At 40.0% G+C, this 18,934-nt stretch overlaps 1 protein-coding gene and 1 long non-coding RNA gene across 4 annotated transcripts in view; one reads left to right on the top strand and one right to left on the bottom strand.

Moving 5' to 3' along the window:
• ADAM12 (ADAM metallopeptidase domain 12) overlaps positions 1-5,745 on the top strand; it is a 170,460-nt gene extending 164,715 nt beyond the window's left edge. The window contains exons 22-23 of the mRNA XM_071749670.1: positions 2,850-2,980; positions 4,433-5,745. Coding sequence (XP_071605771.1) covers positions 2,850-2,980; positions 4,433-4,493 — 192 coding nt within the window. The 3' untranslated portion in view covers positions 4,494-5,745. The remainder of the gene's footprint in view (positions 1-2,849; positions 2,981-4,432) is intronic.
• Positions 132-18,424, bottom strand: LOC139798680 (uncharacterized). Of its 3 annotated transcripts, none has more exons than XR_011726904.1 (4): positions 15,343-16,458; positions 6,691-6,775; positions 1,735-1,862; positions 132-1,064 (listed from the first exon to the last, which is right to left on the bottom strand). It is a non-coding gene; the product is annotated as an uncharacterized lncRNA (long non-coding RNA). The 3 variants fall into 3 exon arrangements; XR_011726905.1 differs by lacking the exons at positions 132-1,064; positions 1,735-1,862 and adding exons at positions 2,805-3,705; positions 16,835-18,424 and having other exon boundaries at positions 15,343-15,395; XR_011726903.1 differs by lacking the exons at positions 132-1,064; positions 1,735-1,862 and adding an exon at positions 2,805-3,705 and having other exon boundaries at positions 15,343-16,457.
• Positions 18,425-18,934: the final 510 nt, after the last annotated feature.

Here is an 18,934-nt window from a genome sequence, read left to right as displayed (position 1 = left end):
TGCCAAGTACAGAAAATAAATAGTTGAGTTTCTGGGAGAGAGAACACCAGAACCCTGCACCTGAAGGGTGAAGGACTGGTACTGTGCTTCTCTGTTTCTTAATCAAATGGTTCCTTTAAAAGAAAGAAAACCAGGTGAAATTTCTTCTTACCTAGCAACTAACAGGTTTAGACATTTTCCTGCTAGCAGAACACAGATGGAGAAAAGGCTTTCCAAGAAAAAGGAGTAATTTCTCATTCTGATGGTACATCTGTACCTGCCCCAGCCTCTCACTGCACATCAAATCAGCCCCATGCTGATTCCTCAGTGCCCTCCCCTTCCAGTCCCACGTGAAGTGCAAGGGAGAACACCAGATCTCTAGGAGCTGCATCACCAAAGCCAGACAGGTCTGGAACTGCCAAAAAGCTTTTCAATTTAGCAGCTCCAATTAATTGTGACTCTTGCTCCATCAAGACCAGTATCACTGTTTTCAGTTTCCAGTTGCTGCATAAACCAGAAGTGCAATAAACAGGGGATTGACTCAGGGCAACCTTGAGCTGAAGAAGCAAGAGTGGCCTCTTTTAAAGTGATGTATTAAATGATGTAAGATGAGTTCTGACAACTCAAAATTGTCAGAAATAGCTACTTTTTATGTTCTAGGGACACAGAAAACATTGCATAGGAAGAAAATCTCTTCTTCTGAAGTTAATAATTTTACTCCCTCAGAGTTTCGGTGGAGCAAATTAACTTGAGTAGAGTTTTGCTCTAATTTATGTAGATACAACTTAATCTATTGCTTCAGCACTCTCTTGGAAGTGCATCCATCAGGTCATCGAGAGGAAGCACTTTAAAAATCATTGCTACATTCATAATGCCATCCAGATGCTCAGAGCTGCAGCACAGTGCTAAAGCAACCACTCACTGTTTCTATGGCTCCACAGCTGCCTCCTCCTCCTTCTTCTCTCCTTCTGAGAGGGATATTGAAGCAGGAGCTGCTTTCCTGCTGCCTCTGGGCTTCAAGCAGTGAATAGCTAAGGCACAACATACTAAGTAGGCTCTTACACAACTCCTTTCCCCTCTAGTGGCTGTTGAGACAGCAATGGATTATTATTTTGCTATAAAATTTCCTTTCAGATGTAATAGCAAAAAAAAAAAAAAAACCAAAAAACAAACCCACAAAAAAACCAAAACAACAAAAAACCCCCACAACCCATCACCAAAAAACCCAAAAACAGCAAAACAAAAAAACAACCAGTTAAAAAAAAAACCACAAAAAAACCCCGAATCCACAACACTTACCAAATGAACTGCTGCCAAGTTTAATATTAAACAATTAAACAGATTTTTTTTTTCCTTTCAAATGCTCTGCTAAGGCTAATGTGCTTTATATACAGCCCAGGTTCCCAGTCAGTATAAATCAGTGCAGCACCATGCAGGTTGATGCTGAGTGTGGGTCCAGTTTGTGCATTCCCATGTGCTCCCTTCTGTTTGCTTTTGTTTCTCTTAGCATTCAGTTGCTGCCTCAGATGCTGTCATCATCTTAGCACCAAAATATCTCCCATATTTTGCAGGAAATAATAGTTTGGTATTTTTACTTTCCCCCTCACAAAGCTGAGCTGGGCTCAGCCCCTGCTCATGCTGCCAGAAGTATTCTTGTTAATAGCTCCTCTATCACCTCAGACTGGCATTGGCCAAAGAGGAGTAACACAAATGAATTTTCCATCTAGAAAAATTGAGGAAAAATCCTCTTCTCACCCAGTGCCTTTCAGGAGAGAACCTTCTGCCAGTTGCTTATTTAAAAAATAAACCAGTGAAACAAAGTAAAGCTTCACGTGCCTGATCTCTTGGTAGCTGCACAAAATCAGAATTATGTTTTCTTCTTCCTAGCAAAAATGGAGAAAAGAGATCACAATGTTTAAAGCAAGATTTCCCCAGATATAGACAATGTATTAAATGCTAAGTCATTGATATAAAACTGAACAAAGAAATCTGGGCATCTTTGTATTGAGGAGCTGAAGCTTGCCCTGAATAAAAGAGGGGAGGGGGGGAAGCAACAGATCTGGTCCCATCAGCACTGAAAATCAGTCCCTCCTGACTCTCAGGTGCTGGTCAGCTCTAGGACACAGCCAATAAACCCAAAGAAAGTAAGAAGCAGAGTTCTTCTCTATGTTCATTCATCCTTACCAGATCTTAAGCTCTTCAGACCTTTGTTTTTGGCTAAATTGGAGAGTTTCTGTGTGCCCTGAGCAAGTCACTTAATCTATCCCAGCTCCTCATAATGAAGACCACAAATAGACATGTTACCATGTCTGCAGTGCCTCAAGGACCACACAGAAGAGACAAGAGCTCATGCCTTACAGCAGATGACTTCTGTTCTTTATTAATGAATCATTTAATTCCACAGAACAGAAAGCAGAGCAGCATCTAAAAAAAAAAACAAAAAAAATTTATAAATTCCACAGTTGCTACCAATTCAAACTGGACTCAAGCAGTTTGTTCCTGTGGTCATCTGAATTTGCATTTTAAAGTAATTTCTGGAATTTCCATCTTTTTATGTAACTACTTCTACACTTTTATGTATTCAGTCTATGGGTTGTTTTTTTTTTTGCATTTACCACCAATTAATCATCAACCTCAGCACAGATGCACCCAGTATTTCTAGAGTAAAGAATCAAATGAAATAAAATAATTAAAATACAGTATTAGAAGTGGTTTAAATTTTTTTTACTGTTCATTACAAAAAAGTTATGGCTTCCTCCTTCCAACGTATCCTGTTGCCACTATTGTGAACTTCAATTTAGCTCAGTCTGTGCCATGGTAACTTTGTTGTGTCCATTCTGCAGCCTAACATGAAGCCTTCTGTTTTACAGCAGGAAAACCACAAACCAAACCCTCCCCAGAAGCCTCTCCCAGCTGACCCTCTGACCAAAGGGCGCTACAATGGGCTCTGCACACCAGGGCCTGGCCACCCAAAAGCTCTGCCCCACGTTGCTCCTGCAAGGTCAGTTCTGATCAAAATCCCTTGGTTTGTAGCCCTTAAATTACAGGTTTTAAATGTATCAAGGATCATAGAATCCCAGACTGGTTTGGGTTGGAAGGGACCTTAAAGCTCATCCAGTCCCAACCCCCTGCCATGGTCAGGGACACCTCCCACAGCCCAGGGGGCTCCAAGCCCCATCCAACCTGGGCTGAGACACTGCCAGGGATGGGGCAGCCACAGCTTCTCTGGGAAACCCAGGGATATTCTCCCAGGGAATATGAATTTCAATCTTCCCTCAACCACACAAATCTCACCACCAAAAACGACCTCATACCTGTCCTCCAGCGGCCTTCGAACATGAGTCTTAATCTTAGGGGATCTGAAACACTGCATAAGATCCAGTAGAGATGGAAAATAAAATAAAATTAATCTCATGCTTCCTAAAAAGTGTCACCTTAGAGAATGGATGCCAGCCATATCCATTTGTATAGATGTAAAGATGAAATCATTCTCCCCATGAATAAGATTGCCAAGTAGTGGCCATGTAAGAGAGAGCAGGTGCCTGAAGGAAGGACCTTGCCTTGAAGGTAATTTGCTGATTGCCTCCTCTTCATCAGGAACTGGATTCAGAATAAATCTCTGCGTTATACTGGGAGCTCTAAGTCACCTGCTTGAGAGTGGGATGGGTAGAGCCAATAGCCAGGTATTTTTGGCAGTGGAAGAGTCCATAGAGCTGTCAAACAGAGCTGAAAGCAGAGCATGAATTGCCATCAGATTTTAGTGACATCACATCACAGATTTTTAGTGACTGACTTCCACACAAGTATGAGAATGGCTACTGCATAGGAAGGTTTGACTGTAAACATTTGACTGTATATTTACAGAACTTGCCCATTAGGTAGAATTCCTTGCAAAAGAAAGGAGTTAATGAGCACCAACTTCAAGAGAAACAAAGCAGAAAAAGCTTTCCTACTCAGACCACCTACAGAATGAGGCTGAGAACTGAGTGCTGTCAAGATCAACCACCAATAAAGCAATTTTCCATTCACAGATTGCACAATGGAACATCAATTTATATCATCTGAAAATAATGCCCCAAATGTTCAAAAAAACCAGAAATTATACTCTTTGAAAACAAACAAGCAAACAAAAAAGGATCTTGAAAAAAAAATATAATCTGCAACTGAAATAACAATGCCCAGAGTTAATGGGCAAAGTCAATTATATTTTTTTAACCCAGTCTTCAGTTTCCTTTGAATAGAAAGTGAGCTCCAAGGAAGATAAGAGTTGTATTTTAAGCTACAGGAATCTGAGCTCCTCCCAGTATGAGAATCCCTTGCTACGTGTCTGAAGTTTGCTTGGATAATTCTCAAAGGTTTTACCATTCATCTTGACACTCAGGCATGATGCTGACAGTAAGAACTGACACAAGTGTAAATAACAATTTTCTGTTTTCTTTTTTTCTCCCTGCAGACCTGCTCCTAAGCATCCACCACAGGTATCCAGGTCCAGCAACACTGCCAATGTGAAATGACCAGAAAATCCAATACCTTTATTTTAAAAAGTGAAGACAGAAGTTTGCACTATCTTTAAACTCCAGCTGGAGTTCAGTTTTATGACAATACTTAGAATTTTTAATGTTTAAAACAGCATTATTTTTAAGAATTCTGAGCTACTGCCTTTGGTGCTGTGCTGTGCTATGGTGCTCTGTATACTTGCTCAGGTACTTGTAAATTATTAATTTATGTTGAATATTTATTACAGTGCAGTGCACTGTAGTAGATATTTTTACCATAGCTGAGTTTTCCTAGAAAAGGAAACCTTTTTTTTTGTAATATTTCATTGAACTTGAAGAATTCTGCTCTATTGGTCCTACTTAGAGTTTGTAGGTTTGATCTCTTCTTTAAGGAGTGCTGATACTCATGGGTAAATCAAATGTAGAAACAACTCAGTCTCAATGGGTCATAAACAAACTTTTGAATAAATATGTCAGGGTAAAAAAAAAAAAAAAAATAATAAAATCTTGTGGAACACTGTGGAATGCCTGATATCTGCACACAGAGGTGTCACATGTATTTAACCAAAGTGTCACTCAGTGTTTGCAGGTGTACTGTAATTTCAGTTTTCATGTTACTGTTTGAAATGCTCAAGAAATCTGTGCTGGAAGAGGATGTTTTCCCTTTGGACAAGTTCTCTCACTGAAGAAGTACTGTATAGCATAAAACTGTATTGTTTTGAACCTCATTTTCCTCACACACAACCTGGTTAATACATTCCAGTGCAGATATCAGGCCTCCGAGTGTCATAACCTGTCTGATGCTTTGATAATTAAATTCCATGATCCTGTGTAAGGTTTTTACCATCTCACTGCTCAGTTCAGACTGAGAATCCACCACATGCAGGGGGTGGGGGGAAGCCCAGCATTACAAATCATTATGTTGTAAGAATTAACTATTATACTTAATTCTTTTGCCTCATTGCTCTGCTTATTGACTGTATTTTGCATATTTACTACTGTTTTGTATTTAACTCCTAAACTATTGTCCTGGATTTCTTAATTTTCAAATCAAAAATGCATATTTTAATAATAATACATAGACTTTGGTTATCCTAAGACATGGGGGGAAAAAAATTAATCTCTTTACTATGGGGTAGCATTACATCTGATTTCTTCTGTACCTTCTTGGTAGCACTGCTGAATGGAGATGGTTTCACCTATGCTGTAATAAAAACAATTTTCAAATATCAGTTGAAATAAAGGGAGAAGGAACTATTACCTTATACAAGTTCCTCATCGCTTGTACTTTTTGTTTCTTTAAGCAAAAATAAAAGTTAAAAAAAAAACAACCCTTCAGTTAAACTTTAGTTTGCTTAACTTTGCAGAGTGTAGGAAAAACTGGGTAGCAGGTTTTGAATTATATCTGCATTTCTAGTAGAATCTTCCACAAGAAGGTGCTTGAAGCAAATGCAACCTGGTAATTGGAGAGCTGATCTGCTCAGTGTCAAGTACTGCCTCTCAAGAACTCATCTCTTAATTATCTGTGCTGTTTTCCCTCTGTAATTACCCAAATGGTTAAGAAAATACCATTTCCCTAAACATAAAATAAAAGATGCTAAGAGAAAAGGGCATCTTTCTGCATGCAGGTTCTCACTGCTTCGAGTACACACATCAAATGAAAAATAATAATAATAATAATAAAAAAGACTGTTGCCTTTCTCTTTTGGGGACTTTCAGTGGCATGTCACTGCTGGGTCTCTTTGCAGATATTCCCAGAGCTTTTCCCTTCTATTAAACAGAAGTGAAAAGAGATTTGCTAAAGAAAAGAATGTAAGTTAAATGAAGGAAAGCATCCCATTCAGAAATAAATCCATTCCCTGCACTGGCATCCTGCAAAGCAAACCCAGAGCAAGAGCTGAGCACAGAAAGAGCACATTAGAGACACAGAACATGAGGGGGTTTCCACTAAGCAGAAAGTCTCCTCCAGCAGCCTTTGGTGGAGGGATTACAGAGCTGAAATTCCATCCCTCAGAAGCTGCTTTCCTGCTTCTCCGTGGGCCAGAATCAGCTTCTGGGCAAGTGGAGTAGCCAGGTCACTTTTCAACATTTTTAGGTCTCTGGCTTTGCATTAGTTGTGTTTCAGCTGCCTGGGAACATGCCAGCAGTTTTAAAAAGCTCCCAACTCTCTGCCCTGCAGGTTTTGGCAAATTTGCAAGAGCAGGGAAGCCCTTACCTACAGACCCTTTCCCCTCGTAGCAAATGTAAGCAACCTGTGCATACTACTGCTTTTATTTCACATTATTTCTGTGTGAATGCCCCTGTGGAGAAAAAAAAAAATGAATATCTGATTATGCTGCAGATGAGATAATCCTTTATTTGGAAGAAGGGACTGTAATTCTATTTTAAAAAGGCTTTTTAAAAAGTGCTTCTGCATTTTTCAGTGCTTGACTTTGCAGTCTTGATGTAAAGCCATCTACTGCTTCATGTAAAGACATCTAACACTACTTTTTAAACCCCAAACCCCAGAAATCCCACTGTGTGACAGGGCTCACCCTACCTGACCACCTTTCTTTGTAGAAGCAGCAAAAAAAAAAAAAAGCTTTCAGGCTTCCAGATGCAGCAGAGGGTAGAAGACAAAGCAAGGGTTTGATTATCAGAGGCAGAGATGTCCAGGTTTCAGTGAAAACTTCCTGAACTTCTGTTGTTTCAAGTCTCTATCACATAAAGAAGAATTAAGAGAAAATTGAGCTCCCTAATTTGCTGAAGCTTCTTTGAAAGGTTTTGCTTTTTGTTTTAAAACGCTGACTGAACAGTTTTCCAACTATCCCAAAGTAGAAGGGATGCTAGAATATTTTTTTTATTTCAAAACGACCTACAAAAAGGAGCAGATGAAAGCATATTCTAGAAATACACTGCATTTTCCTTTTTCCAAAGCCATCTATACATAAGCAGATAGTAAAGTAATATCACAGGGAGATGCTGGTATATTCCCCAGTAAAGTAAAATATTTCCACAACAATTTTAGAAGCTTTCATCTTGTGTAGTGTTCGAAGTAACTTATGGAATTTTTAAAATGGAATTTCCATTTCCACTTTCAATTTTCAACAGTCTTTTCCTTTGAATGTATTTGTTCTCCTGCCAACCAATACTGACTTCAGATGATAAGCACAATTCTTCTGCAGCAAATTTAGCTCCAGCCCTGTAGTGAAGAATCTGTTCAAGGGCACCCAATACTCTTTCAGAAACAGCTGCAAAAATTATTCAAGACTTTCCCTCATTTATCAGCAGCATAATTCTGAAGTTCATTAGGAATAATGGATAGGAATAGTATATTCATTCAATTAATACATTCAACGCTTACAATTCTTTTCTCCAAAAATGCATTTTGGAAACAATTTGGACTATTCCTTCCTTTCCAGTTCTTTTCAACCTATGGCCTTAAATTAAACCTAAATTAAAGCCAAGAAGCAGATCCCAAGACACAAAATCCTCCAGATTTCCTACAGCAGAGAGATTATATAAAATTCCTGTATTCTCCTGCTTGGAAGGGGCAAAGTTCCTCCTCCCCAGCAGCACCCAGGGAGCTCAGAGCTGCAGTGCCAGAACCCCCCCACGTTTTGCTATTCAGTTCTCTTCCAAAAAGTCTGTCCAGTCTTGGCCCTCCCACATCCAGCCTGCCCTTTCTTCACATATTCCCTCTTTATCATTTTTTTTGGGTCTTTTTCTGCCATTCCTTCCCCCTTTTTGTTGTGTCTTCTTTGTCTTCTGTTGTCTTTTTGGCAGACTGAGGGCTCCCCTGGCCAATTTTATCTCAATCCTCTAGATGAATGAGCTTCTCTTTCCTTTCTGATTCCAGCCAGGACTCTCTCTGGAGCATTCCCTTGGTTTTTCCAAGGCATGCAGACTCCAGTCCTTCCCAGGACAGCACAGTGCCTGGCTCAGATGGGCTCATTGGATATTTCTGTCACTGAGGAGAGCCCCAGGTCCCTAAAACACCCTCTGGGCACAGCCCATTTGCTGTGTCAGGCCAGAGCACGAAGTCAAATTCTGGATTTACCATTTGAGTAATTCCCAGTGTCAGCTCCAGAGTGCAGCAGCACAGATCTGGGGGCACAGCTCTTGCCAGACCATGGTTTTTCAGCCATTCAAGCCAATCCCAAACCTAAGGGTGATTACAAAAGAAGATCTCATACAAGCCTTTTCTTTTTTTCCCTCTTTTTTCCCCCTGCTTTAGATTCTGCCATGAATCTTTGCAGCCTCAGGTGTACACTAATAATCTAATAAATATATATAGAGAGAGAGCTGAACACGTTGATTGGACTAGGTAAATTAAACTTTCAATATGCTCATATTCCAGATATCTCTTTTCCTATAACCTCTGCCTTTCTAGACTATTGGAACACCCCAAGCCCTTCTTTTTTCCTTCTATCAAGCTCCCCCATCTTCTTTTTTCCTTCTATCAAGCTGAACACCACCTCAGCACTATTTGCTCTCCCCCACCTAAAACATGCTGAGGTTTCTGAAGGCTGTAACCAGAACATTTCTTCCAGTGAGAGGTCTGGTTGCTGGAGGAACTTTTACTTAACTTACTCACTTCTTATTTCACCAGCTCAGCCAGTGGTTACTATTCTCTCTGCCCCCAAAACCTCATTATTGCAAACCCAGTACTTTTTCTGAGCACCAAGTTCTAGTTACAGATGCTTTAAATTGGTTCTTGTCTTGATAAGGTCTCCTTGAAGGCTCAGTTACTGAAACTCATCCAAGTCAACATATTCACCATCTGACTCCTTTAGAATGGGAACAGCTTCAAAGCCTCCAAAACAAAAAAATAAGGAAGAGTTTTTCTACAGAAGTCTATGAAGCAGACAGAGTAGAAACCAAAAGTCCTAACAATCTCTCTCCTGGGTGACCATACAGGCACTTAGGTCTCTGAATGCAATAAATACTGATACAGAATGGGTTCAGCAATTCCATGAAAGTCAACAGAGCTCAACTCAGCAGGTGCCAGGCAACTTCAATGCCTTTCTTACAGGACGTGCCAATTCCAAGCACTGAGGATGCAGAAAGGCAATAAAAACATTATAGCTGCAAGGAGGTTCTGGAGTACACCTCGAATAGGGTTGTTCTCCTACTGATAATCACCTCAAATACCTGCCCTGAGTCAACCATGGTACAACAAGAAAAAGGGCAAAAGCTTGAAGAAGAAAGGTTATTTCAGAGGAATACAAGTCTGGGAGAGGTGCTGCCCTTGCTGGCCTGCACCTTGGCTTTCCTTTTCAGAAGTATTTTAGAGGAACAAAACCCATTTTACTGCTCTGGGAACAGAGTATAAACATCAAACCATAAGCATGAACAGTGTGTTGTACTGTACAGCATTACAGATACATTAATAAAATTATATTCTTGCATGCATCCTAGCCACAAAATTACCAGTCTGACAAATATCCAGCAGTAAAGCTATTAAAATAAAAATTCTGGTAACCTACTGCTGGCTAAGACAGTAATAGGTGGTAAAAGAGGAGGGTGCTCTCCTCCATCCTTGCTACATGCACCAAATCTCCATTTCATAGGCTACAACCTGAGACCTTTTCCCAAAACCAGGCAAGGAGCTTTTCTGCCTCACCTGAGAAGTGCCAGACCTGAGTGCCACGTGTTTTGGCCCAAGTTGGGAACAGAGGGATGGGAGGTGAGGGACAGAGCATCTCAGCACAACTCAGCTCCCAGACAAGACACTGGGAAGGAAAGGGATTTGTAAAGGGAGAGGAAAACTCAGCCTCACCCTCAGCTCTACAACAGGAATTCAAGGCTAAATTCTATCCCACAGTAACCAAGCTCTGAGGGGCACTTGGGTTATTCTGTCTTTAAGAAAACCATTAGGCAAAATTCAGCTTATCCAGCACATACTCAATCTTCTCCTGCCCCTTGCTCTGCCTCCACTTCTGAAGGAGCCTCTATTAATCTGAGGGGTTTTTTTCCTTAATCTAAACTTGTTTTACATGTCATCAATTTAATTTCTCAGTGCTTTAGGTTCTCTACTACTCTCAATTAGAATAATATTATATCCATCAGTCCTTATCTCTGAATCTTCAGCTTTTCATTTAGCCTCTCAGCAGTCTTGATCAGAGCTTTTCAACACCTTATCAACTGCAACCATGTTGATTAAATTACACCATCCATTTGCTAATATTTACTGAGCCATTACTAAATATGTCCAATTTTGTTTGCTAACACAACGTTTGTGATGGGAAACCAAATCCTTCCTGTCTCCTGTTTCATAAAAATGTGCAAATAAAGCAAAATATCATACTTTAATTAAACTAAAAATGTACTATTGTAGGCAAGGAATGTTCCCTATTACATCCTGTCTCAACTACAAATGAGAAAACTTCCTTGCTCCCTGTTCCCTATTAAGGAACTGTTATTTCCCCACTAATTAGATATAGCTAAAGAGGAAAGATCTGATTGAAAAAAATACAACAGTGGAAGCATCACTGTCCTAGAGACATAAAGGTTTTTCTATTTATTGCTATCATATTAGCAGGATTTATCCACAGATCTTCACTCTTCTGAACTCCCACCACTGCCATCATCTTTTCAGAAAATAACTTTCCATCAAGCAGCAGAACTCCTTCATCCAAAGGATTCAGAAAGGTATCAGTAAAGGACTAAGATGGTTAAAAAATTAAAGGAAGGACAATACTGTCTTCTCTGCAAAATGGAGAGAGGAACCCCCCAGGTGAGAGCCATCCTCCAGCATCCATCCAATATCCTGGCAATGTCCCCTGCTTGCTGCCCAGAGCAAAGCTGCCCCAGCTCTCTGGCTTCTCAAGAGGCACCTTGAGATCTCAGGTGCTTCACCACCTCCAGCAGAAGCAGCTAACATCAGGTTCCAACAGTAAAACTACAGAAGAATATGGAATTAACCTGCTGCAAAACCAGGATATTATTACCACTGTTAAGAAAAGGAGAAAGAAAGAGAAAGAGAGAAAGAAAGAGAGAGAGAAAGAGAGGAAGAGAGGAAGAGAGGAAGAGAGGAAGAGAGGAAGAGAGGAAGAGAGGAAGAGAGGAAGAGAGGAAGAGAGGAAGAGAGGAAGAGAGGAAGAGAGGAAGAGAGGAAGAGAGGAAGAGAGGAAGAGAGGAAGAGAGGAAGAGAGGAAGAGAGGAAGAGAGGAAGAGAGGAAGAAAGAGAGAAAGAGAGAAAGAGAGAAAGAGAGAAAGAGAGAAAGAGAGAAAGAGAGAAAGAGAGAAAGAGAGAAAGAGAGAAAGAGAGAAAGAGAGAAAGAGAGAAAGAGAGAAGAAGAGAAGAAGAGAAAAAGAGAAAAAGTAAAAAGAGAAAAAGAGAAAAAGTAAAAAGAGAAAAAGAGAAAAAGTAAAAAGAGAAAAAGGAGAAGGAGAAGGAGAAGGAGAAGGAGAAGGAGAAGGAGAAGGAGAAGGAGAAGGAGAAGGAGAAGGAGAAGGAGAAGGAGAAGGAGAAGGAGAAGGAGAAGGAGAAGGAGAAGGAGAAGGAGAAGGAGAAGGAGAAGGAGAAGGAGAAGGAGAAGGAGATGGAGATGGAGATGGAGATGGAGAAGGAGAAGGAGATGGAGATGGAGATGGAGATGGAGATGGAGATGGAGATGGAGATGGAGATGGAGATGGAGATGGAGATGGAGATGGAGATGGAGAAGGAGATGGAGAAGGAGAAGGAGAAGGAAAAGGAAAAGGAAAAGGAAAAGGAAAAGGAAAAGGAAAAGGAAAAGGAAAAGGAAAAGGAAAAGGAAAAGGAAAAGGAAAAGGAAAAGGAAAAGGAAAAGGAAAAGGAAAAGGAAAAGAAAAAAGGAAAAAGAAAAAGAAAAAGAAAAAAGGAAAAGAAAAAAGAAAAGAATAAGAAAAAGGAAACAGAAGAAAAGGAAGAAAAGGAAGAAAAGGAAGAAAAGGAAGAAAAGGAAGAAAAGGAAGAAAAGGAAGAAAAGGAAGAAAAGGAAGAAAAGGAAGAAAAGGAAGAAAAGGAAGAAAAGGAAGAAAAGGAAGAAAAGGAAGAAAAGGAAGAAAAGGAAGAAAAGGAAGAAAAGGAAGAAAAGGAAGAAAAGGAAGAGGAAAAAGGAAATAGGAAAAAGGAAAAAAATTGGTTTGACCAATTTTGTAAATCATGTAAATTTCTGATAAATAAAAGCAAAAATGCACCAATGGTTGCCAAGCTCTAATATGCAAGAGAATTGAAAATAATTGAGCTTGTAAAGACAAGGAATAGCACCATAAATGTCTTCTAAAAGCCTGATGCACTCCTAAGATCTTTCTGAAGTCACTTGAAGGGTTGCCTCACTTCAGAGGAGGGTAAGAGGATGGAAAAGAGCACAGAAATAAGTGCTAATAAATCCACATTTGAACCCCAGCTCTTCTCCTGCCCTGGCTATCTATTTGTTCAGAGAGGGGATGGCATTACAACATCTACATTTCCCACCAGAAGTCATTCTTTGTCCCACTGAATTCCCAATTCCCACTCTGGTGTGAGGGTCTGACCTTTATATTTCCAGCTCTCAGCTGGAAGCTGCTGAAAGGACCTGGACTTACCCCTCTATTCCAAAAGAGACAAAGCATAGCTCTGAAAAAAAGGTTTCTTTCCCCTTGGGTAAATTCTTAAAACACCCTTTTCATACTTAAATGGCAAAGGTATTTAAGATGCTTTTATTCTTGAGGATTGCTACTACATTTCTATCCCAGAGCTTTCAGCAGCTGTTTAATGTCTCCACCAGCTCTCTCTAAGCATTATCTCCAGCACAAATGATAAGATCATAAACTCTGCACCTTTTCTTCAGTGAGTGTCAAGGATTGCCTTAATCACAGCATCATGAAACCTGGCAGGGATCTCAGGAGGTCCCTACTTCAGCTCCTGCTCACAGCAGGGTCACCTCTGAACCCAGAGCAGGCTGCTGAGGGATTTGTCCAGTCCTGAAAACTTCCAGGGTTGAGGATGGGGCACAACCTCCCTGGGCTGAGTGTTTCACTGCTCATGGTGAAAAGTTTTTTCCTCATATCCAGCCAGAAACCTCTCTTGCCTGATTTCATGTCTGTCATCATCACTTCAGCATCTATAGGATCAGACCAGCTGAAAGTCTCAGTGAAGTTTAAAATGTTATTTTAACAAGTGTTTGTCCTGCACCTTCACCCTCACCCTTCCTCTCTTTTTATGGACCAGTGGCTTCAGATGCTCTCAACATCACCATTAACTGTTCTGGCCACACCAGACTTTTTTAGATGATCCACTTCTTCATTTAGTTTCAAAACATTCTGCTTCTCAAAAGCTCAACCGTAATAGGAAATGAAAACAGGGACAAGAATGTTTGCTCAGAGTAACAGAAATAAAAATATTGTGAAAGAACAGTACAGTATTGTAGCAAGGCAGCTAAAGAAATATCTCATCAGACATTATTCTGTTACTTATTTTCTTAAATTGATTTAAATATCAGCTGATTGTGCTGATTTTCAGCTGCCATCTTCTGCTACTGACTCTTCTCAGCATGGTTCCACAGCCCCTCTCATGTGACACTACAGCTTTATATCTTCTCTAGACAATACATAAATAGGTAGGTTAAAACTTCAAAATGCAGCACTCCAAGAGATCTTCCAGCTCATCAAGCCCAGCCTGTTGCTCTTCCAAGCAACCATTTTATTTTATGCCTTTCAAAAACTTAGCACCTACAGTCCCCAGCATAATGGGAATTTTTTTCCCTGTTAGCCATTCCAAAAATCTCATTATGCTGATGCAGAAAACATTTTTTTCCCCAGAGACAGTTACCTTTTTTCAGTTCTGTGTATTATACCCAGACCCAAATCTGATTTGTTATTAATTATCTGCATTTATCTCTCAGGGGTTACAATTAAGAAGACTGCAGGACTCTGAACTAATGAGCCCTCAATGCAGTGCTTGGCTTGATGGTGTTTCTGTGTCAGTCACATCCAAACCAAGTTCCAGCTACCAATAGTTAAGAGTTCACTGCTTTTTTTTTTTTTTTTTCTAAATAAGGAATCACTTATACTTATCACAGAACTTTTCCAAGTAGTAGGATGTGTTTATCCCAGTAGTAAGCAGACCAACCACCAGGGCAATGTGGTTAAATTCACAGTAAAAGGCAAATGAGATCCCTGCCCATCCTCCCCAAAGGGAGAGTCCCAGCCCAGGCAGCACAGCAATGAAATGGATTTTTGGTAGGATTTGCACATGAGGTCCATGGGACAGTGCTGAGGGAATGTTCCCTGCCCAAACAACCTGGCTGGGTGAGCAAATGCAATGCCCAGCTCAGAAAATGAGTCTAAAAACCCTGATCTCAGGAAGCAGAAGTAGGCATCCTGTTTTACAACACATGTAGCTGTTGAATGCAGAGTTCCACCATGATTTTTGCTAGAAAATCTTCAATAATTAATACACTCAGAAAGTTTTCCAACAATGGCTCCTTGGATGCAAATATTGACAAAAATATGACACAAAGCTGGTTTGTTTTGGGGTTTTTTTTGTGTGTGTTTCAAGGAAAGACAGCAAATAACATCCACTTCTTAAATGAATACAGAAGAAATTTCCAAAACTTTGGGACAATATGTGTAAGAAAATTTATACAAGTGAGTGAGCCCACCAGCTCTTGAAAGACTTTGAGCAGGCCAAGAATGATGGATAGGTCAGAAAAGAAACAAAGCAACACCATTCCCTCCTGCACCATTTATAAAATTTCCAGGCAGGACAGAAATGTGGGACATCAAGCTGCCCAGTAAAACCAGCACTGTTTACCAAAATAACAGGAAAATCAGCAGAGGGGAGCTGACAGACCCAGGGATGCTCCAAGGGAGATTTTGTGCCTGCCCCACCAGATTATAAACAAGATAACAGTAAAAAAACATGCTACAGGTTACTTACTAAAGAGTACCAGGCTGCAGTGAGTAGAAATAAATTCTGTGGATGAGCAGAGCCTAGGGAAGAGAAAGCTGTGACAGTTAACAAAAAGCATCACAAGGAATACAGGTTTTAAGCACAGGATGGCTGGAGGGTAACAACAATTTTATCATCAGCTCTGTGATTGCCAAGCATCAGGGCTGAATAGGTGTCAAACAATGCAGCAATCAGCACACAAATCTTTATGGATTTACAGTTGAACAGAGAAACAGGTGCTGAATCCCAAAAGAAGTTTTGATGCTGAGGTTCTGTTATTCCTGGACTACCCTGATGCCCTTTATCACCCAGGATGAGATGGGGTTTGGTGACAGCCTAGAAATTAAAGACATAATTGCACCCCTACAGAACCCTACACCTAAAATTACATTATTTGGCTGGTAATATTCAGGAAGTTCCTTCCATGCTGCAAAGCTTTATGCAGATTAATTCAGAGTTATGCAGATTAATTCAGAGCTACCTCATCTCTTTCCTCAGCATCATGCTCTGAAGCAGTGATTCTGCAGAGCCAGCACTGAACCCCCCTGCCTGAGCTACTCAGCTGCAGCTTTTTCCATCCTTCCAAGAAAAGGGACTTAAAAACATTATGGCAAAGGGATTTCCAACATTATGGCCTTCTTCAGAGACTCTGAAATGGCTCTAGAGTCTGTCTTAAAAACCTGTTCTAAAGGAAACAAAATAGGATTGAATTGTTTATAGCCTTTTGCTTGCCAATTAATTTTGACTTCATTTATTCAAATGAAATCAGAGCTTATGTTTGGATTTTGCATTTTTATAGTTCTTTGTGTTTATTAGCTAAGTAACCCAAAGCAAATATTTTTCAGGTAAATACACAGCACTGGAATAGTCCCAGAATCATGTGGAGAGGCCCCTAACAGCCCCTCTGTGCATGAAGAGGGGAAACAAGGACAAGGAAGGCTGGAAGAAATAAGTTGGAAAATCAAAATGTGAACAAGAAACCTAGAGGCAAGGGCAAAAGAAAACAAAAGATAAGAACATAACCACAGAGCACAGAGCAAAAAATATTTGCAAGGAAGATTAAAAAAAAATACTACTAATAATAAAAAAAAAGATAAAGAAGGGAACAGGACACGAGAGGAAAAAAAGTATGAAAGAACAGGAAGGAAAGAGGAAGAAAATATTAAAACTTTTGTCAAGTGGAACTGAAGTTTTACATTTCACCACATTATAGTTCCCTGGAAAACTTTGCAACTCTGCTGCAAAGCTGGCAATGAGCAAGCAGAAAGAGCAGGACACAATCCCAACCCCAAAGAGGAGCTATAAATTAAAGCAACAGAGCTTGTGGAAAATAAATTCAGCTAAATGAGGACATGTGGAGAGAAGGAGGGGAAAAAAAAAAGATGGTGTCTGCCCTCAGCTACTGAACAGGAGATGCAGAAGAGGTGGGGAGCCCCTGCCCCTTGGTGCACAAGGGAAGGAGAGGGGGTTACAAACTCACCTGGGGTGATGGGAAATGCTGACTTGATATAAGGAAACTATTTCAGCACAAGTGGTGAAACACTGGAACAGGGAAGCTGTGGGATCTCCATCCTTAGAGCTGAACAAGGCCTTGAGCAACATGATCTGAGCAGAGAGAGGGACTGAAGGAGCCCTGGAGGTCCCTTCCAGCTCCCCAGAGTCTCTGGTTCTGTACAAGAATCCTTCTTCAGAGTGAGGAAACCTTCACTGATTGGGATAATTTTTAACAAGAAATTAATCTTTCACCTAGGGAGGTTAAACACAGTTTTCCACTGGTCACCCAAGGGACCTGACCTGTCACAGCAAATGGGATTATTAGATGAAAACAATGAGTCTGTGAGGGTGATGGTCACATATTTATCTTCTGAAATCAAATTTTTCATGTCTTAGCTGAGCTGCTTAGCTGCAAGCACATGGGCAGCCATGGCCCAGGGTTCTAACACCTTTATTTACAGAATTTAGGGCTGCAGTGAGTAAATGATGAGTCCATTGGTAAAGACATTTGCCAATTAACAAGCAGCAGCTGTTTCTCTTCTTTTCTTAGGGTAGAATTGATTAAAATTGCATGCTTCATTTAAGCAGAATTCTCTTGCACTTTACCAAAGGGGGAAAGAAAACTTCTTTCAAATAGAGTAGGTTCTTTCCTGATTTATTGAATGGCTCTCCATCTGAATACAAATTAGAAACCTATTCTGTTGTGCTGTGTATAATATGCAGATGCTATTTCAAAAATCAGGATTAAACTATTTTGAATGCCAATCGGGAATAAAATGCAGCAAAAAAAAAACCCCACCCAGTTGGTGCAACAAGTAATTTTGGGGTGAAATTATGGTTACTTTTCTATTTAGTCCACACACATATATACATATATAAATATATATGTATATATATACACATAGGTGTATACATACAGAGATGCACACACAAACAGACAGATTTATGTGTTATATATTAGATTGTACAAACTGCTCTGTTAGCATGAAGATCTTTTGGTTGTTTGCTCCAGCTGAGGACTGCTAGGAACCAGCCTGGTGTCATCTGCCATGCAACCAGGCCCCAGCAAAACTCCCCAGAGAGATTTTTTGATCAGTTATGAAATATAAAAGCTTGAATGCAGCTGGAATCCAAACAGGGAGGAAAAACTGGTGGTGACATCTCAGCTGTTCCAGGCAGTAGGGAAAAGGAGAGGAAGATGCATTGACTGGGGACTGAAACTAATGAAGTATACACCAGAAACAAGGTGTACCTTTTTAACAGGGGTAATTAATCTCTGGAACAATTTACCTACTGCTGTAGTGGATTCTCCACAGTTATTCCAGTTCAGCCAGGAACAAGAATGTGAAGAGGAAATCCTATTACTTAGGTCATGCTAGAGATTAGAGGCTGCCTGTAATGATCTGGGGAACTTGTACAGTAATATTTTTCAACTAAAAAAATTATTTGAAGCAAGCTCTGATGTCTTAAAAAGCTGAGGGATTGTTAAAAGTGCATGAAGAAATAAGTCTCAGCTTTGGAAGATCTAAATGAATCTGACTAAGCTTACTTTCCTCTATCTAACAATTCTTAAATACTGTCAGTTTTAAACATGAAAAGCATGCATAAAAACATACTCTCATGTTTTAGGAGAGTTCTTCTTCACTGCAGAAAAAAGATCCACAAAGACAGCCTGGAGATTTAATGAAAGAGATTCATGGTAGAGAACTAATTTTTTAAGTTATTTCAAGAGTTACCTAAAAATATGCAAAAGACTTGAAAATGAGTTGCCTGATTCCAAGCAGATATTATTTAAGTTTTATCAGCTGTTTAGGAAAAAGCATCTTGTTTATTAAAAGTTAATTATTTTTAGACTTATTTTATAACAGTTGAACATCTGCCAGCTACAGAAGTTGCTCTTGTTGCTTCAGAACACCCTTTCTGTTGGTGGTCTCATCCCACTGGGCACCTCTGATACCAACTTTTGACTTCTGAATACCACGTGTTCAAGGCAAGGAATTCACTGAACAGTGTCTTGAAAACCTGAAAAGAAATGTAACTTCCATCTCTATAAGAACTGCTAAGGAAGTCACAGGAAAGAGCAGGC

The sequence above is a fragment of the Heliangelus exortis genome, chromosome 7, assembly GCF_036169615.1.
Source record: "Heliangelus exortis chromosome 7, bHelExo1.hap1, whole genome shotgun sequence".
Taxonomy (NCBI): Eukaryota; Metazoa; Chordata; class Aves; order Apodiformes; family Trochilidae; genus Heliangelus; species Heliangelus exortis.
Note: the sequence above shows the minus strand (reverse complement) of the source record. Positions and strands in the feature narration are given on the sequence as shown.